At 43.8% G+C, this 22,172-nt stretch overlaps 1 protein-coding gene across 2 annotated transcripts in view; it reads left to right on the forward strand.

Annotated features, from left to right (window-relative positions):
- szt2 (SZT2 subunit of KICSTOR complex) overlaps nt 1-22,172 on the forward strand; it is an 84,845-nt gene that overhangs the window by 33,777 nt on the left and 28,896 nt on the right. The window contains exons 39-54 of one of the 2 annotated variants that reach the window (XM_069150997.1): nt 220-294; nt 1,746-1,884; nt 2,774-2,909; nt 3,196-3,316; nt 3,421-3,573; nt 4,900-5,002; nt 5,635-5,749; nt 6,629-6,716; nt 7,441-7,559; nt 7,761-7,925; nt 8,827-8,911; nt 14,162-14,212; nt 17,514-17,687; nt 17,815-18,006; nt 19,717-19,916; nt 20,072-20,238. In XM_069150997.1, coding sequence (XP_069007098.1) covers nt 220-294; nt 1,746-1,884; nt 2,774-2,909; nt 3,196-3,316; nt 3,421-3,573; nt 4,900-5,002; nt 5,635-5,749; nt 6,629-6,716; nt 7,441-7,559; nt 7,761-7,925; nt 8,827-8,911; nt 14,162-14,212; nt 17,514-17,687; nt 17,815-18,006; nt 19,717-19,916; nt 20,072-20,238 — 2,083 coding nt within the window. The remainder of the gene's footprint in view (nt 1-219; nt 295-1,745; nt 1,885-2,773; nt 2,910-3,195; nt 3,317-3,420; nt 3,574-4,899; nt 5,003-5,634; nt 5,750-6,628; nt 6,717-7,440; nt 7,560-7,760; nt 7,926-8,826; nt 8,912-14,161; nt 14,213-17,513; nt 17,688-17,814; nt 18,007-19,716; nt 19,917-20,071; nt 20,239-22,172) is intronic. The other variant, XM_069150998.1, reaches the window with a different exon arrangement.

Genomic DNA, 22,172 nt, shown 5'->3' on the forward strand with positions numbered 1-22,172 from the left:
GCAGGCCAAAATGTATTTAATTCTTCTGTTCATCTGATGATTGAGAGGTTCCCAGGAAATGAAGGTAGAAGTGAACGCAGTATTCAGACCTTCATCACACATCTGCTCGTCGGTTGTTTCTTCCTCCTGAACGTGACAGACAACAGGAAGTCCTGACAGGTTCCTGGATGATCTCTGCTCTGTTCCAGTCTTTAATCTGTGACTGTCTTCCTCTCTCAGGCTGCAGTAAACTCCGGCCCAGTCGGGTCCAGAGCGTCGTCTCCAGTCAGGGCAGCCTGGACTCTGACATGCAGGGTGAGTCCTGCACACAGCTCAGTGTTGGTTTCCCAGCATGCTTAGAGTCACAGCAGGTTGAACAGAGTTCTCTCTTGGCAGCTTGTTCTTTACGCTGAAACAAAATAATGAGTTCAAATATGAAAGCACACTCAACATGGCTGTACATACAGTACATACAGTTCCATTATGAAGGAAGTCTGACTCTGGGAAACAACTCCATCTTATGGACAAATAACACCACTGCATTTTCTGTAAACCAGAAAGATGAAGCATAACAGATTGTTGTGAATTTTAATCATAGACTGTTTTTAACAGTGACGGTTGGTATAATTTTCTCTCTTCATCATCATCATCGTCTCTCTCTCTCTGTTGGTCTGGCAGTGCAGTTTAATCACCTGTATTAATAAAATTCAACTTTATGTTGAACCGTGAGATGACATGCAATGTTATGTGATTTTATGCAGCTTCGATACGTGGGTATGAAGGAAGAGAAGCTGTATATGTGACGTACTTCTTCAAACAAAGAGTCACTTTTCTTTTTTTGTTTACAGGACATTAAAGTAAAATCCTGAGTTATTTGGCAAATATCAGTCAGTTACAGTTTCAGTTACAGTGAGGATGCTGCCAACAGTTTAGTGGGAGGAATGATGCACAGATGAAAGTGTGATGTAATGCAGTAAATAAAATCCTCCTCTGATATTAAACAACACACAATCCAACTCAACAACTGTCTATGATTCATGGATAAATTGTAAAGTATATTTGGAGTGCTTCGGTATTGGCCTCCACACTCCTGTATGTGTTGTTAGATCAGCATAAATATACATTATTGGGGTTTTATTCCCACAACGTGTGCAGCCTGTTGGTGAATCTGCTGAGGGCTGATTTGATACTGAATCGAAGCATCAAGATGCTGTTTTACAGACATTTCTAAGTGGGTGGAGCCTGATGTAGGAAGAAGAAGAGATATTCAGGTGGAGTCGAAGCTACTGACCCCGACCTCTACTCTCTGTGACCGATTCATTGTCCACATCTCTCCCCTCACTTCCTGCTCATGTCCTCTCCTCTAAATGTCTTCAGGCTGCTGCTCTGTTCTTCCCTCCTGCCGTCTCACTCCTATCTCACTCCCATCTCACTCCTATCTCACTCCCATCTCACTCCCATCTCACTCCGCTCCTCATCAGTGTCTCTGGTGCTGCCCGGGTGTTCTTCCACCTAAACATTTACCACCATTTCAGTTGCATTAATAAACGCTGTTGCAGAGGTGATGACTCACTCCTGCTGTTGTCTCTAACAGGATGTACCTATGTAAGCGATGACATCACAGGTGTGTGTGTGTGTGTGTGTGTGTGTGTGTGTGTGTGTGTGTGTGTGTGTGTGTGTGTGTGTGTGTGTGTGTGTGTGTGTGTGTGTGTGTGTGTGTGTGTGTGTGTGTGCGTGCGCGCGCGCGCGCGTGTGTGTGTTTGAAGGTTACGACGGCGGCAGCAGTGACTCTGAGTGTGAGAGCCCCACTCTGGATGAACAGGAGTGTCAGTCACCTCTGATGCCTGACTTCTGGCTGATAGTGAAAATCCACCAGGACAGGGTGAAGGTCTACTCCCACTCCAGGTCAGAGCACCAACCTGTAGACACCAGTCTGTTGTTTTTAATATTTAATAACCAGCCTGTAGTCTGGAAACCATATTTATCAAGTATTTAAGAATAGCTTAATTAGTTTTTCTTCCTGTTCAACTGCTACGATGAGACTCTGATTGTTATTTTCAGACTGCTTCTTATATCACTGAATATTTTTTTCTTCCAATGTGGATGCAGCTACTTAACTTGAAATACATCTTCTTAGGCATCGCTCTTTAGATAAATCTCATTAGACACTTGATCAAGAAGGCTGATATTTCTGGCCAGGAAATTTTCTTTTGCAATAGGTTCACTCATAAAAAGCTCGGTGTCGCATCAAACATTTTAAACATGCTGATGGGGAATTTAAAACACAGTCAAAATAATGTGCTAACAGAGTGCTAGGTAGGCTAACCTACATGCTGGTGTAGGTTGTACAGTTCCCGTGGGGGGGTGTAGTTGTAGAGGCAGTACTTTTATTTAGGAGGATGGGCGACTGACTCCGGTCCTCTCTGAGACGGGGGTCTCTGGTTCCTCGTGTGATGGAGTAGATCAGACTCACAGTATAACGTGGAAAAAAACATTCAGGGCTCATCGTGACTGTTGGATGTTGAACATCTCAATAGAAATATGAGACTGACTGGATTTAACCTTTTGATCTGAGTTACATAAACTAGAGACAAGTCACACTGATGACATCATTGCTTCAGTGTTAGTGTTCTAATCTTTTCTTAAATACTGGTAAAACAGTTTAGTGTCCTGAAACCTGCCTGATGAGCCCCACATCACAGAGATGTCAGTTTGATGAAAAGGAGCTCATGGAGCTACATCAGAGGAACCAGCAGGAACCGTTACGCGCTGTCGGTGTGTTGTGTTTTCACAGGTGCTTCTCAGGAGGAAAAGAGGTCACTGATGAGGAGCTGGAGAAGAAGGAGGAAGATCAGGAGCTCCCTGAATACTTGAAGCTGCATCAGCTGGTGGTCCGGAAGATCGGAGAAATCTGCAGAATAGTTAACCAGGTAGCTCCTGCAGCACCACAGAGGGGTCCTTATTTAACAAGGCTTCACACTCAGGTTACAGGAACAGGGATATATAGTGTTATTAAGAGGAGCAGAGGGAACATATATTATCATGGTGGACTTGTGTTCACTTGGTGTTTTTAGTTGTATTTCATGAGTTCTTCCCTGCAGATGTGATGTTTTCTCTTGAAATATGATTGCAGGTTTAATTTTCAGGAATCTTAAGTGTTTTTATTGAATGTGTGTGTGTGTGTGTGTGTGTGCGTGTGCGTGTGTGTGTGTGTAGCGCATGCTGCTGCAGGACCTACACGACAGCCATGTGTGCAACACTCTGCTGGTGGCTGAGAGTGAGGAGGACATCTGGAAGAGTGAGTCCCACTACAAGCAGAGGATGAACGCCTCTGATGGTGAGTCCGAGGGAGATCCACGCGGGTTCGGTTGTACACGTCTGAGGATTTGTGATGTCACACAGTGAACCCGTACATCCCCTCACATTGTTCTGACCACACAGACTACAGCACAGAGGAGAGCTACCAGGCCAGAGACTACCTGGCAGCCACCATGCAGTTCATACCGGGACATTTTGCCTGCGACGTGGTGTGGAGCACCATCATCCACATCCACCCCCGCCTCAAGATAGGACCCAACATGGGTGTGTCCAGGGGTGAGTGGCAAGAGGGCAAGTCGTTGTAGTCAGTTTTATAACTCTGTGAAAGCATGTGTGGTGACTCAGGAGAGTTTCATTTGATTTGAGATGTGAGTGAGGCCGAGGCTACCGCACATGACAACTAGACAGAGATTAATTTAAACCTGAGGAAATATTTATTCATGATATAAAACATAACTGTTTGTATGTTCAGCAGTAACCTAAAGTCATCCCATTATCCTGCCCATAGTCCATCGAAAGAAATTACACTTTCTAAGAATTTATTAGTAAACTGCTTCCTGTAAAATAATCAGTCCATCCAGGAAATCGCACATTCAAGCACATGCTGTTATGAGGTGAGGTGTAACAGGACCCAAACGCAGGCACACAGACTCGGGTATAAGTTCAAAACACAGTCTTTATTGAACACGGGTGCATATAGTCTGGGGAGGTGATCAGGGGAATGAGCCACCTGCAGGTGGTGATCAGGGAGAGTGGTGGCAGCTGCTGAGACCGGTGAGGAGCGTGGCCATGGGAGGTGACAGGAGGCGGGGAGAGGAGGACACAGAACACATGGGGACACAATAACAAACAGACAGGGGACTGACAGAAAACATGAGGAGAGGTGATTGGGGACAAAACAGAGGAGCAGACAGGAATCCTGACACACGCTGCAATATTTGCGGCAGCTTGCAAATTTTGTGTTTTTTCTCGCAATATTTCCACATAAAATGTCGTCAGCAGAAGCTGTGCTGAAAATAGTATGGCATAAAATACGTTTTTTTCAAAGGAAAGTCTAAACAGAAATAACTCCTCATTTCCAATCAGAAAGTCTCTGTTCCTATTTTCATCACCAAATAAAACTGTGCACCGGAGGAAACCGGAACAATCGCAGTGTCAGAGTTTGTGGGATCACAGCAAGTGATTAAATGTGTATTCCTTTATCAGGTAGTGCTTAAAAAAAAAATCTCTTTTTTTTCTCTACTTCCTGCAATTTTATGCAGAAAAACTCACATTTAGAGAAAATGCGCTGCAACAATCACAAAAATAATCAGTGAAATCCTGGAGGGACTAATAAAGTGACTGAATAATAATGAATGATTAAAGTGAAGTCAGAAGCTTGTGAGTGAACAGTAACTCCAGTCTAAGTAGCTGTCATGACTTTTGGGCTCAGACTGCCGGCTGCCGTGGCTGGGGTTAGTGGGCATTGCTTGCTTTCATATTCACATCAATTATTATTTTTAAAAGAGGGATGAGGCCGTTCATCTCCAGTACAGTGATTTTGTTTTTAAAATCCATTTATTTCATGAAACCTGTGGTCATGTTTTTGTCTCCCTGCTGCAGCCATCCAGGCCCTGCGCTCTGTGCTCAACTCCTTCTGTGTGGTCAACAGGAAGAACATGTTCGTCTACCAGGAACGGACCACTAAATCAGTCTTCTACCTCAGGTTAGACTTTCGTTAACTTTTACATTCACCTCACCTCTGGATTTCACTGTGGTTCTACTCTGTAAAACATGTTCTGTGAAGAAGGCGCTGACACAGAGGAAAGATGATCTGCCACATAAACAGTGTAGTGTGTGTGTGTGTGTGTGTGTGTGTGTGTGTGTGTGTGTGTGTGTGTGTGTGTGTGGTTCTTCTGCAGCAACCTGGTGTCACTGCATATGGTTTAATTTAAGTACAGATGGTGTCAGTGTGACTTCTTTAACATGTTCAACCACATCAGATGTTTCTTTCTGATGAGGATTTAAACTATCTGCTGTGTGGACAGAGTCACTACAACACTTTATTTACACTGAAAACATCACTTTTACTCTGAGTGGGTTGTTCTCAGTTCTTGTTTATAGAATCATTAAAGTCACAGCAGATGGATGTTTCTCTGCACACGCAAAGTAATACTTATTGAGTTATTTGCTGCTTTTATTAACTTTAAAGTGGCTCTCATAGAGCAGTCTGAAAACACTGAGGAGCCAAGAGAAAAGAAAGGAGTGACAATTATATTAATGGCAGATATAACAGGAAATAGAAATGGCAGAATACGGGGTAGTTCTTAAACCGTCTGCATGTGTTCACCTCTCCAGACTCTGTGAAACCTCACTAACAGGGAAGTCCTCTGATGGGGATGGAAACCTCCACGTGAGCCGCTCCATCGGACTCGCCAGGAGTCAGGAGCCTCTGAGTCCCGAGGACCTGATGGTGAGTAGAAACCCACTCGAACTCTTTCATGGTGGAGGTTTAGTCGAGCTGCCCCTGAATCACGATTCTCCTCATCAACTGACGGCCGTTAGTTTGAGCCAGTAGTTGATCAGTCGTCACTTGTTCACAACATTAATTTAATTATTTCAATATGTATTTTTGCCGGAATCAGAAAAGTGAGACAGAGAAATACTGAACGATAACAGCATGCTTTAACAGACACCCTTTAATATAGTGCATGTCTCTTTTCCTTTGTGGCCAAACAGACCTCAGCAGGTTAAACTCTGCAACTGGATGTGACTTAATGGCAAAACGGCATACATGATTAACACTGAGAAAGCTGTAAATTCAGGATTCAGAGTGTGCTGTATGTCTTTGAACTACCGCACCTTTAATATGCATATTCATTTATTTTATATTTTAACTCTATTTGTGTTTAATTTTAAGCATTTCATTTATTTTCTATATTTTTAAATGTTCCTTTATATGTAAAACACAGCATGTAATTTATTGCCATAAAGCACTTTGAGCTGCATTTCTTGTATGAAAGATGCTGTACAAACGTTTATTATTATTAATAATATTATTGTTATGATGTCCAAACCTGACCCCGATATTATATGATTGCATGAGCACCAGAATTTTCTTGCTGAAACTGACTAAAGAAACAGGTTTTCTGGCCTTCAGTAAATATAATAATATTCCTGAAAGAGTATCAGAGTGGTCATAGGACAGTTTTAGTTCCCACACTTTCTCAGCCCTGTGCCTCTCTGCAGATTATCAGAGGTACTGAGAGGGAGATTTAACCGCAGCCTTTTGGTCACAGCGTGACGGCGATAAGACAGGAAGTGTCTTCACCTCTGGTGTCTCTGTCCTCAGGGCTCCAGGTCGTCTCTGGAAGGCTCTCGGCCCGTTGGGCAGGTAGATAAACACATCCTGCTGCTGGTGCACGGAGTGGGAAACGCAGGTAAGAGCTGGGAAACATCAAAGAGTCGAGAATAATTCAAGACTTGAAATTACAGTAACGGCTAAACGTCTTTCTAGACACATACAGCGTGTGACTTGTAGATTTCAACCTCGTCTCAGGACTGTATGTGAAAATCTGAGTCAGTTGGACACCATGAACACATTTATAGACCAGAACCAGCATCTGAAAGTCCACCACAAGAAATAGGAGTTATTGTCTTTGTTCCTGTTAAAACTGTACAAACTGGAGAAGATGTTTTACTCTTTTTGGCCACGTGACTGTTCAAATTATGCAAAACTACATAAGAAATTGTCTCTTACGCTGAAATCAGATCTTCTACAAATGAAAGAGGAAATCCTGATAAATGCAGAATGCAGTTTGTTGTAAGTGGTTACCAACCATCTGACTTGATCACTTTAAAGAGGATCATGTTACTGTTTTTAAAAGGCTTTTGAGTATTTTCAAACTAACTGGAAACACACCATGCTGTGTAAATTATGTTCTATTTTAATATCTTTCTGATGTAATTATTGGATGGACAGATGTTCATGTGCCCTTCAGGATGAAATTTGATTACTCAGCATTTAGTTAGTGTTGTGTGCGTGCGTGCGTGCGTGTGTGTGTGTGTGTGTGTGTGTGTGTGTGTGTGTGTGTGTGTGTGTGTGTGTGTGCGTGCGTGTGCATCCTGAGGATGACAGAGCGGTTCTTCTCTCGGTGTGTTCAGGTCCGGAGATCTCCGGTGAGCTGGTGAAGGTGCTGCGTAAGCGTCTGGATGAGACCACGCTGGACATCATCACGGTGATGCTGGTCAGGAACTGCAAGCTGACGCCGGCCGATGTGGAGGTGAACGCTCTGTCTTTAACTTCCTATTAATATAAGAAAGAAGACTTTAGATATTTTGCATGTTTCTTTGTGTTCATGTGATCGAGCTGTTGTTCTGGGTTCATAGATTTGTGTTGAGGAATCAGACAAGTGTTTACTTGGCCAGATTTAGAGGTTTTACTCCTACCCAGGAAACGTGTGTGTGTGTGTGTGTGTGTTCAGTTCATCCAGCCGTCAGGGTCTCCAGCCACTGAGGTCATGACCTTCAGCCTGCCACAGTACTGCCTCCCCTGGCTGCCCGCTGTGGCCCACTACCTCCGCCAGAACCTCCTCATCTTCCTGCATGTTCCAAAGTACACAGACAGCAACACGGCACACCACTTCAAGGTAACCACGCCCACTTCTGTCACGTGACCTCATGTACACATGCCTGGAACATTTCTGATAGATCTCTGGAACAGAAAAGAGCAGAAACCCTTCAGTGAGGTCACTTCAGTTTCCATGGCAGATGATAAATATCTATCTGTGAAGGCAACAAACCAGTTTTGTTTAACAATTGACCAACTAACAAAATTCCCTTGTCAAACCATGAGCGATAAAACTATGACTTATTTTTGTACGAAATATACTTATTATTCCAGATAAAATATCCGTGAAGACTGAAGTTATGTTTATATCCTGATGTCCAGGCTAAAAGAGCCTTCCTGTGAAAGTCAGCCAATCTGAAAAATTACATTTGAACAAAAAGTCAATGCCACCAGTAGATTTACATGTTTATGTGGGAAAAGCAGGTTCTTTAAAAATTCTATAATCCATTTAGTTTTGAAAGTATTATTGAAGATATTAATGTCCAGGACCTCCAGACCTCCTTGTTGAGTTTGGATGTTTGGATATATGGTTGCATCACCTCCACTGTGTACCATTTAAACACTCCAACGTTCTGTAAAAGAAAAGAGAGAGTCTTTGAATCTGTGATGTGTTTGTCTGCAGGTCTCTAATTTCTCCCCGAGAGGATTTCTGTCTGAATCTCACACATAATCCCATAAAACTGTTGTTGCTGGCTCAGTGTTTCAGCAGCGGTGAAAGTGAAGTCAACATCGCAGTTGTCCAGCCGCTGTGAATGATTTGTTTGAGCTTGTAAAGAGAAGTCAGTGCTGACAGCGTGACAGATGGAGGTGCACCGCAGACTCGCATCACTCGGACAGTCTCATCCTGATGTATGAAATAAATGCTGACTGTTGAGCTTTGAGCTTCCAGGGACTGATTGTGTCTCCTCTTCTGTCTGCAGCACTACTTTCATCTGAGCAGTAACGTGGCTGACGGGGACATCTACCTGTATAACAAGCCGGGAGGCCAGGGGACGGGAGGCAAAGGTAATCACACTCTGCAGCCCGGCAGGTCGTTGACTGTCACTCCGTCACCGCACTGTTCTCTTACTGAGAATGTGAAGATGAGTCTGATTAATAAGATAACCCTAAGCAGGTTATCTTAATAAAGCCCCAAACAGTGTTGCATAGAAGCAGCAACCATCAGTGATGTCATCAACCATCAGTGATGTCATCGTTGGTTCATGAACGTTATGAATCCTCCAGTTCAGATTCTGTCCGTCACCATCTTTGCTAGTTCGGAGCGGTTTGGAGCAGGAAGTGACCATATTTGGACGAGCTGGGGGAGGAGCCAGCGGTGGATCTGACCGATCTGATTGGAAACCTGACGATACTACATCCCGCCCACCGATAGCTGTAACCTGACTGCACCACAGGCCTGTCAATCAAACAGACACGCCCTTAAACTAATAAGAAGGAGTGACTTTAGCTAACAACACCGAGATAACTGATGGACACATTTTATTCACTTTGGATTTGATGAGAGAAGTTGAATGGGAGTCTATGGAGCCGGTGGCTTTTTGGAGCCGACCTCTAGTGGCACTCGCTGGTATTGCAGCTATGATTTTGACAGGAAATGGAGCGGACCAGATCAAAGGAGGCAGGTGTTTCACATTGATATTTAACTTGCATTCTCCGTCTTTTCTTTAGTTTTTACCCTTAAAATCTCCCTGCACAAATTTGAAAATATTTTTCTTCTCATTCCTGCAGTTGAACGTTGTAGCTTCACTGTGCAGAGTGAAGGATGTGCACAGTTTAAAACTAGAAGGCTGTCATCTGCTGAAAGTTCCTCTATGATCAATCAGACTTTAAGGGGTGGGCCTATAAGCAGGATTTGTGACATAATAAATAGTTTGGAAGCTGACCGTGGTCACCAATTGAACTTAGTGTGTGTACTGGAGGCTTCAGGTCTCCACGTCACGCTGGTATGAGAACGGATTTCACAGTGAAGTACAGTGCATCCGGAAAGTATTCACAGCGCTTCACTTTTTCCACATTTTGTTATATTACAGCCTTATTCCAAAATGGATTAAATTTTTGCAAATCTATTAAAAATCAAAAATGAAAAAAATCACTTGTACATAAGTATTCACAGCCTTTGCCGTGACACTCAAAATTGAGCTCAGGTGCATCCTGTTTCCACTGATCATCCTTGAGATGTTTCTACAACTTGATTGGAGTCCACCTGGTAAATTCAGTTGATTGGACATGATTTGGAAAGACACACACCGTCTATATAAGGTCCCACAGTTCAGTGCATGTCAGAGCACAAACCAAGACATGAAGTCCAAGGAATCATCTGTAGACCTCCGAGACAGGATTGTATCGAGGTACAGATCTGGGGAAGGGTATAGAAACATTTCTGTAGCATTGAAGGTCCCAATGAGCACAGTGGCCTCCATCATCCGTAAATGGAAGAAGTTTGGAACCACCAGGACTCTTCCTAGAGTCGGCCGCCCGGCCAAACTGAGCGATCAGGGGAGAAGGGCCTTAGTCAGGGAGGTGACCAAGAACCCGACGGTCACTCTGACAGAGCTCCAACGTTGCTCTGTGAAGAGAGGAGAACCTTCCAGAAGGACAACCATCTCTGCAGCACTCCACCAAGCAGGCCTGTATGGTAGAGTGGACAGACGGAAGACACTCCTCAGTATAAGGCTCATGACAGCCCACCTGGAGTTTACCAAAAGGCACCTGAAGGACTGTCAGACCATGAGAAACTAAATTCTCTGGTCTGATGAAACAAAGATTGAACTCTTTGGCCTGAATGCCAAGCGTCATGTTTGGAGGAAACCAGGCAGCGCTCATCACCTGGCCAACACCATCTCTACAGTGAAGTATGGCGGTGGCAGCATCATGCTGTGGGGATGTTTTTCAGCAGCAGGAACTGGGAGACTAGTCAGGATGGAGGGAAAGATGAATGCAGCAATGTACAGAGACATCCTTGATGAAAACCTTCTCCAGAGTACTCTGGACCTCAGACTGGGGCGAAGGTTCATCTTCCAACAGGACAACGACCCGAAGCACACAGCCAAGATAACAAAGGAGTGTCTTCGGGACAACTCTGTGAATGTCTTTGAGAGGCCCAGGCAGAGCCCAGACTTGAACCAGATTGAACATCTCTGGAGAGATCTGAAGATGTCTGTGCACCGACGCTCCCCATCCAACCTGATGGAGCTTGAGAGGTCCTGCAAAGAAGAATTGGAGAAACTGCCCAAGAATAGGAGACAAGCTTGTAGCATCATACTCAAAAAGACTTGAGGCTGTAATTTCTGCCAAAGGTGCTTCAACAAAGTATTGAGCAAAGGCTGTGAATACTTATGGACGTGTTATATTTTCCTTCTTTATTTTTTATAGATTTGCAAAAATTTTAAACAAACTATTTTCACTTTGTCATTATGGGATATTGCGTGTAGAATTTTGAGGAAAAAAATGAATTTAATCCATTTTGGAAAAAGGCTGTAACATAACAAAATGTGTAAAAAGTGAAGCGCTGTGAATACTTTCCAGATGCACTGTATGAGACATCCTGTGTCCAGCCGTTCTGTCGGAAGGTTCTTCCTGTTTTTCACTCCTACTGTCACTGGTTGTTTTCCTCATTTTAAGTGAATGTGAGAGAAGAGGTAGATGTTGAGAAGTTTAACGAGATGATTGAACTTTCTTTGTGGTAAAAGATCAGTCAGACTCACATCAGCGCTCCGAGCAGAGTATCTCTGAGATCTTTGAAGCTGCTCTCGACTAATATGGTTCCTTAATTTCCTCATTCGCTGTGAACACGTCCTGTCCTGGAGCTGCAGGTTAACCTCAGCTTTTGACTCAGTTGTGCAGGTGTCCATCGACTCCTCTCTTCTGTTGTTAAACTGCTGATTTGGAGACGGTCTGACGTCATATACAGTAATATGCTGACCATGTCTTTTTCCTATTCATACCCCCACATTAAATTCAGAGATGTTCCTGTCAAACACACTGCTACACTTGCTGATCACTTCTCAGGTGTGTCAGAACATTTATTTTCCTGAGGCCTCTTTCTTTTTGCCCAACTTCTCACTGTTCACCTGAAACTGTGAGAAGCTGCAAACCTCCTTCTTCAGTTTCCTTTTCTTCCACAGAACCTGGTATTTTCTTTTGCATTTAGATTTCCGGCTTCATTTGCTGTTTTAGCAGAGATGACCTGGCTGTTGCAGAGAGCTTCTCCTCTGTGGACAGTAGGTTCCTCGATGTGGTCTGTTGGGAGCCCAGGTAGTGCTGACCTTGGCAGAGAGACTGCTGCTCTGACTTTCCATAAATGCAACTTCATGCTTGTGTGGAAATTGGTTTGCTTTGATTAACTGCGGGACTTTATTCCAATCGAGTTTCACCACATTCCCTCGCTGTGTATTTCTCTGACAGTCAGAAGTGATCAGTTTCATTTCCCACGCTGCTTCTGGAGTGAGCTCTGTGACTGAAGCCTCACCTTTAATGTAAAACTGTAAAAATAAGGACTGCTAATTCTGAATGGAAATGATGAGTTTACTGAATTAAACAGTCACTTATAATCATAGATATTTTTAGTCATACACCAACCTGCATTATAATGTGAACTTAACGTTCGGCTGCTAATCACAGTGTTACATTTTCATGTGCCGAGCACATTACACTGAGTGGGCTGCTGCAGGAAGTTTGTTCCTAAGAGCAATAACACCTGTGTGTGTTTTCAATGGGATAATTCAGTGTGTTAAACTTGCCAGCAGATCAGAACTGTAGTTGTACTGGACCAGAACCAAACTATCGTGTGTGTCCAGAAAAGCCTGACTCAGCAGCAGCTAATTATATATTCTGTTCATTCTTTTTTTATATATTTTATTTTTCTAAAGAAACAAAAACAATTCCAAAACATAATAGAACAAGCATTGATTCAGACATTAAAATGGTGGTTCATATAGATAGATAGTCATCCGTGAAGCAGTCGGAAGTCATCTCTTAGGGTCACTTACACAATCCGTCCTCCCAGTATTTCACAAATTTATCAACCTGCAGATTTAGTGAAGAAGTCCTTTTCTCCATATCTTGAATATTAGTCACGATATCTATCCAGTCAGACTTTTGCTGGAGGTTCAGACTGCAGACATTGTCAGGTTACAGCCTTCTTACTAGCTGCTCATAATATCTTCAGAAGTTATTTGTCTTACACTGATAGATGAGCTGCAATATTGCTCAAATATATCATAGATAAAGAGCAGTCAAGTTCCCCACTAAACACATTGTGCATTGGCTGTAATCACTCCTGCCAGTATGACTGAATATCTGGACAGCTCCAAAATATATGGAAATCAATCTTCTGTTCTATCAAACAAGTTCCTCTTGTGTAAAGAATGAAGCGGTGATTTATATGAATGTCTGAGAGTTAGACGGGACAGAGTGGAAGTAAACAGTAATAGAGCTGAGCTAAAACTCTATAAAGCAGAAGTGTTTGCAGGTACTGGATCTCTGTGGACTCTCAGAGCCTGTCAGCTTCTGAACATGAAGCCTCTGCATCCGTCTGCTTTTTAATTGCTGTGCAGGGAGGCTCTGACTCCATCTCATTAGCTTCAGCAGCTGTGGAACAAGGTGCTTAAGTTATATGATGTTCCTGATCCGGCTCAGTGGGAAATATCTGCGTGGCAGACAGCTGAGGGAAGCAGTGCTCTCTGCTGTTTCCTGCCATCTTATTAATGAAGTGTTTCCTAATTTCTCTGCGCTGCCCTATGATATATATCGGCTGAATCCCAGCAGACTTCATTAGGATTGACTTCCAAACAACCTGTGATGTCACAGATCCTGTTGTGGGTCCCAAAACAAAGTTACTGGCAGGATAAGAGGAACTTTCCACTGCCAGCAGAAGAACTTCACAACAGTGTTGGAGTATTCTATTTTGAACAAACATCATTCTGCACAGTCCAACAGAGGGAACTATTTGTATTATATTATATTTATATTATGTTATATTATTATATAGATTTATATTTAGGCACCCTCTTTACTTTGTTTTTCATTCTTTGGGCAAAAGGAGGCAGAACAATGTAGGAAGTTGATCTCCCAAGATGTGAAGACAACAGCACACGGTGGGATATTTAATAGAAATACACAAAGTTCCTGTCAGGGTTTGAACCTATGGCATCTGTTCCTGCCAGCTGCCTGTTACCTGGTGTTCAGTGGGATTAGAAGAAGTGACATTGGTACCTCACTAATGCTGTTCTGTGGGTGTCTCTGGTGTTGGCTCAGGTACCATGTCGGAGCTGGTTCAGCAACTCTTCCCGCCCTCTCAGTTTAAAGGTACTCCTCCATGTGACGTCTGCCTGCTTTCAAACCTCCACGTCCATCGTGCTGACTGAAGCCCGAGCTGCCGCTGCACCGTGTACCCTGCTGCACCGTGTACCCTGCTGCACCGTGGGCCCCGCTGCACCGTGGGCCCCGCTGCACCGTTTGCACCGCTGCACCGTGGGCTCTGTTCGTCGCTCCTTTTTCTTTGCAGCGCTGCACCTCTTTCTGTTAAGGCTTCCCTCGGCACATACATTTGTATTATTGTTGTTATTATTATTATTGTTATTATAAAGCTGTGTTTGTCTTTGAGTTGCCTTTCGATTTGGCATGGACCTCCAAGGTGCATGAAGTGTGCTGTGACTGGTGTTTGAACCAGAGTTTATGTTGTTGAGCTGGCTGACCTCTTCATAGAACACAACACAACCACTCTAAATATTTTTAATGGACATACTGTGCGTACTTTTATTCTTATTCTTCTGTATTTATTCTCTTTAAACATTAAGGCTTGTTTGAATGACTGTCATCCAGATTTAAATACAGGATTACATATACATTTACATTATTTGGTTTTAGGTAGGACGGTTTGTGATTTCTGAAATGCAGGTTTGTTTGATTCGTCAACCTTTTATGAATATGACACAGAAATGTGAAGTCACATGTTGAGTTTGTTCAGGTTGTGTTGCAGCCTCGGTTAGTTCGGTCAGCCATCACGAGTGCCGCGTTACTGAAGCAGCAGGTGGATGGAGGCACGCTTCACAGATAGTCCACTCACAGATACAGATTCTCTGTGATACTGTGTTGTTGCTTGAACTCAAAGTTGTGACATCAAAGATTTCCTGAACCGAACACGTTAGTTTCCCTCCTCTCCATGTACGAGGAGAATCTTCACAGACACAGTTATTTGGTGCAGAATTATGAGTTGCCACTGAAAGAGGTCTCAGTCTCAAATGTAATGAACTGTAACATAGATTTGCACCATTTGATGTATTTTAGGAGGGTGCATCATGTAGAAGCCCAGCAGTAACCTTCGATGAGGGTTTGATGTGTGATTCAGACCTGCAGCGGCCATCATGCGTGATCGAGCTCTCTGACCGCTGACGCTACTCTCTGTTTGACCGGATGTTTTCTACGATGAGTGTCAGTCGACAGAGATGAGACGACCAATGGTGTTCACACACATCTGGTTTATAGTTCCGTTAATAATAACTATTACTGGAAGCCCCTTTGAACAGCTGAACAAACAAACAGATTTATGATCGGTGTGGTGGACTTTACTCTCGTCATTGTAAACATCGTTTAAATAACGTTGATTTGTTCTCCTGGTGGCTGGGAGCTTTAAAATAATCTCAGGAAGGACAGCGATGATCTGATTCTCCACCGCATGTAAACATGACACTAACTTTCCCTGAATCGGTTGTTGACAGCACCGACTGTGAGCATTGTGTTTCAGGGTTGTCGTAAACACGTTTCAGGAACAGCTGGAGGAAAATTCAAACATTCACTTTAACTCAGACCAGTTTATTCAAACGGCACCATTCAGACACAAGAGTTGTACAAAGGCAAATAAAATACATTTAAAATAAAATATACAAAATTTATACTGGATTAAAAAACAATAAAAAGGTTTAAGGATAAAACTGATTGGATTTTGAAGGTCAAAGGTCACTGTGAACTCATGAATATCATCAGGAACGCTCTCAGGGAAATATTTCAAATTTGGCTCAAACATTCACTTTGATTTGAAGATAAACTTCATTAGATTTTGTTGATCAGATGTCGCAGTGATTATACAAAACATGTTTTAGGCTTTAACTTTAGAATTAATATGCAGATAAGATAAGTTAAAATGACAAAATAATAACAGTTTATATCCAAAGGGTTAAAGGTCAACTTCACTGTGTATTCATCATATAATAAATTCATAAATTATGCAAAAACACTCACCAGGCTATAATTGAACAGTTGATTTTGAAGCAGAAGGGGAGACTGTGACCATATTTCACCTTCAGTCAGATACTGAATTAGTGACTCGAACGTTGAGCGCCCATCTTCAAACTGGTGATCGTAAAGATCCTGAAGCAGGTTTGAAACATCCTCTCAAAGCCTTCACTTCAGATGTGATTTAAACATCTGGACAGATGTGGATGGAAACTAAAACTCCAGTAAAACTGAGGTGGTAATTCTAGTTTTTGTCAGGGATTCATGTGTGTGATGAATGTAATGTCATGAGACCAACATCACGACATTGAGAGGAATATTTTCTACTATGTCAGTATTCCATGTGTACAACCGCATGTCAGATAATCAAAAGGGAACTGATTGTTTAGTCACACAAACTGATTGGATAAATCATGAAAATCCAAAATGTATATGAACACGTTGTCATTTCCATCCTTTGGCTGCAGGTGATTTATGGACCACGATAATGTAATATTTAACTTAATACTTTCATACTGTCTGTGAGCATTGCAGTAGCCCATGCTGACTCATGAGTGATGGTATCAGAGTTTAAATTAAACTACATGATGGACTCCTTCTGTTCCAAACATGTTCTGACTTCCAGCTGAAAGAAGCTCTCTACGTTTGGTAATGGCTGCATATTTTCAATGTTTACAGAGTTTTTCAGAGAATTTTAAGTCCACTGTTTATTGGGAAGTTTTGATGATTTGTGTGAAATCAATTCAACTTTCTTTCATCACCACAGTTGAACTGATTTAAATGCCTGTGTGCTGGTGAACGTTCATGTGGGACGAAACATACGTGATGCAGCTCGTATTGACGCTGGACCGGCCGGTGGGCGCACGAAGCACGCTCTGTTTGAAAGAGTCAAACTCATTTATCTTTCTGAAATGCTGCAGTGTCTCCTGTTCGTCTCCTGTTCGTCTCCTGTCCGTCTCCTGCCTGTGAGGACAGACGTCCACCCTGCTCCATGCATGGTGCTTCCTTCACAATAAGAGCGTGTCAGAGCTAACAACACTTCAGCACCGAGCTGTGCTGCAAAACGCTGAACTGTTCTGTTGTTTCTGTGCACAGCTGTGAAGCAATGAGGATCAAAGATGAATGTTCAGACTTCCTTTCTCACGGCCACCGCTTCGATTGCTTTCATTTAACATCAACAACAGGAGGAAAATATCTTTCAATATACAAAAGAATAAAATCTGCTTCACTGTCGAGGGTCTTTGTACATGTTTGAAGGGAAGTAATAATTAACAATCGGAGGTTGTAGAAATAAAACGAATGAGTTGACTACCCTGTAGTTTTTTATTTAATCCTTTGTCTTGAGTCATGTTAACGGACCCGTGTGCTGGTTCAGGTATCGCCTGCATCGCCCTCTCCTTCGTGGATGCCCGCGGTGGACCTCTTCAGGTTCCCGCTCAGGACGCTGCTGCCCTGCAGAGGTCCGAGAGCTGCTCCATCCCCCTCCATCCAGACCACTTCGATGAGCTGACCACTGTGGGGAAGAAGGAGTCCGTCAGCGTCTGCTCAGGTGTGAAACGGCAGGAAGCACCTCATTCTGCATACTGTACTAATGCAGGTGATGATGGGGTCTTCGAGTCCCAGGAAGACAGTATAAAGATGTCCCAGTCACTGTTTGTCTGCTTCTCTTCTGACAGAACCACAGCTGTACGTACGCTTCGACATCTGGGAGCAAGGCAACGTTAGCCCCTTACAGCTGAGTGATAAACTGCAGGGGGCGCTGCGCCACGCACTCTGTGACGTGGTGATGGAGCTCCGAGTTTTACCCAATCCTCTTTGTGTGGGAGTCCCAGGGTCAGGGGCCAAAGGTCAGAGAGAAGAGGCTAAAGGTGAGTGTGTGTGTGTACCTGGTTACATCATGGAGCATCAAGAGGTCCAGTAGAAGCAGCACCTGTGCAATAATCCTGCTGTTCAATCAGCATGTTGATGAGCATCACCTGTTGGGGGGATGGATTATCCTGACAATCCTTTTTACGAGGGTAATTCAATAAGTTCCCAGTCTGCTGCTGGTGACGTACACGGAGCAGCAGAAAGATAACATCCTGATTAACTGGTGCAGATTTCCTCTCTGGATCATCATCAGTTCCTGAGTTCTGGTGTTGGTTCAGTGTTCTGGTTCTGGTTTCTCCGTGAACATGACCAGAGGCTTCACGTCAGATTTACTATCAAACTCTGGAAATCATCAACGGAGACTCTGACGATGCTTCAGGAGGTCTGAGACCACGAAGACACCTGGAGACGTGTCCTTAGAGACGTTCAGGGTTCAGGGGACAGAACGTCTCTTAAGAAGTGAGAAAGAGCTTCAGGTCCGGAGAAGCAGGTTTTCTTTGGAGGGTCGGCGTGAAACGACAGAGATCTGCTGGGATCTTCTGAGGAAACACGTTCAGTTCAAATGACCCAAACTGTGGCGCCATGGCAACGGGCTTCTCCAACATGACGACACACAAGTTTCTACCAACAACAACACAATCGGAGCTCCTCACCGGAAAGTTTCCACAAACTTTGATGTTTGGCTCTGATGAAGTTTCAGGTGGAAAACATCTCAGACGCATCAGAACGCTGCTCACAAACACCAGAACTCAGGAACTGATGATGATCCAGCAACCAAGTTTGTACCAGTTACTCATCAGGGTTACAGATTTCTGCTGCAGTAGTCCTGGAATTTATAGATCCACCCTTGTATATCTTTATTATTAACGTTGGTACACAATACAAAACATACAAAGACATACAGGAGACGACAACAGTTTGTTACAGAGCTGAAGGGAAAAGTCCAACAAGGCTCTTCGTTCAAAAGTCCAAATCACATCACCAACTTCATTCAAAGATTCAATATGTTTCAACATCAGACCTGCACGGTCACACAGATCTTTTTAATATTCATAACATCTGTAAAAGGCATGTTTCATTTTATTTTTCTACCAACTGACTTCTAACTCTTTTCATAGCATTTGATATTTAAATTTTCAGTGTCTGTAGTTTTTGTGTGCATCTTTTTGAAATACCAATGTTTTGTTTGTTGTTATTCAGGTTTTGTTTTTGAAGCCAAATTTGTATTTTCCATACCAAAATGTTCTGGTTGCTAGGATACTGCTCACTGCTGTAATCAAACTGTGAAACAGGTGGAGATTTTATTTACTTACATCAGCTGAGACCTTCAGTGTGATTTTTCTTTTCACTTTGAGGCTGTAACCACCATCAATAAATGTTCTTCTGCAGAACGGTTCGGCCCTCTGAACAGAGCAGTAGTTCTGATGGTGCCGGTTCTGGTTCTGAGGACTCTGCAGGTTTAACATACAGCCTACAAGTTCTCACTTCACCAGTTTCACCGAATTTAAACAGCACAGCGATGATGAAGGACTTGATGTCAGCATGTTTAAAGGATCTGACCGAGTCGCCAGGCCTGAAGCTCCGTGTGTGAACAACCTTCCCTTCTCCCACAGAGGGAAACATAAACTCACTGTTCACCACAGGATTATTTAGTTGCGTGGTTGTGTCTGTGCTCCATGTGTGAATACCATCTTGTAAAATGTATTCAGGGCTGCTGATTCCTCTGTCGGAGGTGAAAGAGGTGAAGGACAGCCCCCGGCAGCGCAGCGGCTCACGGGTCTTTAAAAGCAGCCCCTCGCCCATCACCTTAATCCAATCCTCGGGGGGGTCCTCAGTGACAGGGACCAGCACCCCCGAGTCCACCACGCCCACCGGCAAGAGCACCCGCCGCAGCTTCTGGGACATCCTGGTCAGTTCCTCCACTGCTCAACCTAAAACCTACTGACTCCTGTTATCCAGTGTTTTCTGTGAATCTGCTCATCAACAGATCGACACAACTTCAAACTCGGCCGACTCAGAGCTCACGCGTTTTAGTAAACGTGTGTTTTTTTTTCCATCCATCAGGGTAAGACAGAGTCCACAGAGCTCGGCAGCCCGAAGACCACCGACGACATCGTGCAGGAAAAAGGAGAGGAGGGCCGAGCGGTGCGACGGAGACACAAGACGGAGACGGTGAAGCAGCAGTGGAGCCAGGAGAAGGCCGTGGCGGTAGAACTGGAGCAGGCCCATAGGTGGGTGTCTCTGAAACTCACCCCTGAACACCGAGGCTGCAGCAACATGACTGACATTATAAAAAAGGTGATAAATTCAATGTGTACGGACTGAGGCGAGCTGCCTGGACTGTGCTGAAGCTGTCGCTGCAGTCTAACAGTGGAGGGTGCTGTGGATCAGCTGCAGCAAACACAGGAAAACATCCTGTAGAAGAAGAAAGCAAGGAAGGCTAAGCTGTAAAATACATTCCAGTTTTCTGTCTGCGTCCACGGTACAGTGCAGTCTGTGCTCCGACTGCAGGAGGGTTTTAAAAGGAGGCGGCCAAAGAACTTATGGGTCAAAGGTTGTCCAGACAACTAATCAGTTATCATAAGGAGCTGCATGTAGCTGCTGCAGACCCTTCATGCTTCATGCTGTTTCCACAGACTGAATATAAAAGAGTTCGTATCTTCAGGTCTGTAAAATGGTTCCGATGCAGAAGTGTCTTCAGCTGCAATCCCAGCGAGTGCCACTAGAGGTCGGCTCCAAAAAGCCTCCGGCTCCATAGACTCCCATTCAACTTCTCTCATCAAATCCAAAGTGAATAAAATGTGTCCATCAGTTATCTCGGTGTTGTTAGCTAAAGTCACTCCTTCTTATTAGTTTTCTGGAGGTCCATCTGAAAATAATCCCTCATTCATTAGAAAAGAAGATTCAAGAAGACCTGTTTTTGGGGGCGTGTCTGTTTGATTGACAGGCCTGTGGTGCAGTCAGGTTACATCTATCGGTGGGCGGGACGTAGTATCGTCAGGTTTCCAATCAGATCGGTCAGATCCACATTTGGCTCCTCCCCCAGCTCGTCTTAATATGGTCACTTCCTGCTCCAAACCGCTCTGAACTAGCAAGATGGTGACGGACAGAATCTGAACTGGAGGATTCATAACGTTCACAAACCAACGATGACATCACTGATGGTTGATGACCTCACTGATGGTTGATGGTCTCTGATTGGTGTCCGTGCCTGCAGACATGGCGGACACATCGTTTTCTTTATTACCTGTACAGAGGGAGCGGCCCGGATGTCTGTCACTGACTCAGTGATCAGAGTTTCACCGAACACTGTGAGAATCTGTTTCAAATGAAAAGCTCGTCTCACCTCAACAGTGAAAGCAGGGAGGATCCCCCCCCCCCGGTTCCCTCCACTTCCTCCAGCTCGTCCTGAGGGATTCTGGGTCGCCTCGCAGTCTTCATCTGTTGGTCATTGGCCGGAGTTAATGAGGACAGATGAGGGCAGGGATGAAGAGTGAACAACGACCCCAGATCCCTCTTCACCACTCACAGACCGGGACAGTCCACATATACTGGACTCTGGTCTGGTCTTGTCATGTTTTATGCACAGACGGGGGCACCGTCATCGCATCACATCAAATCTGTATGTTTTCAAAAGAAGTTCATTTTAAATTCACTCAGTTGGACAAGCCGACACACAGGGAACTCACACAGTCCACGAAGATACACCACCCTAGGCCTCCTCTCCATTTACAGATTACAAGTTTTTCATTAAATAAACAAACAAAAAGAAAACAAAAAAAAAAAAAAGGAAGTGTATTTTATTTAATTTTTTTTCTTCGGGTTTGCACAGTCCAGACTCTGCAGAGTCTTTGGAAGATATCTCCTTTCTGTTTTGACCTCCGTGCAAGACTTTGGGAATAAGGCTTCCTTCTGATTTGCATTTGCCAAGTGGTGAAACAGTCCAGAAATGCTTTAAGACGACAGATGTCAAAAGTTCGGATCACCTTCCGTATACATTCCATTGTGCCCTAATGTTGTTCCTCTGTGTGAAGCTTAAAACCCTGTTTTGTATTGCAGTAAATGACCTCAGCAGGTTGGTACCACAGGATGTGTACTTCCTGTAAACACTTTCTCAAACCATGACTTCGCTAACAGCTCTGAGAGTCTCTTCCTGCTCTGAAAT

Source organism: Embiotoca jacksoni, unplaced genomic scaffold (assembly GCF_022577435.1).
Source record: "Embiotoca jacksoni isolate LCO1_2020_lvr unplaced genomic scaffold, fEmbJac1.0.p SCAF_16, whole genome shotgun sequence".
NCBI lineage: Eukaryota > Metazoa > Chordata > Actinopteri > Embiotocidae > Embiotoca > Embiotoca jacksoni.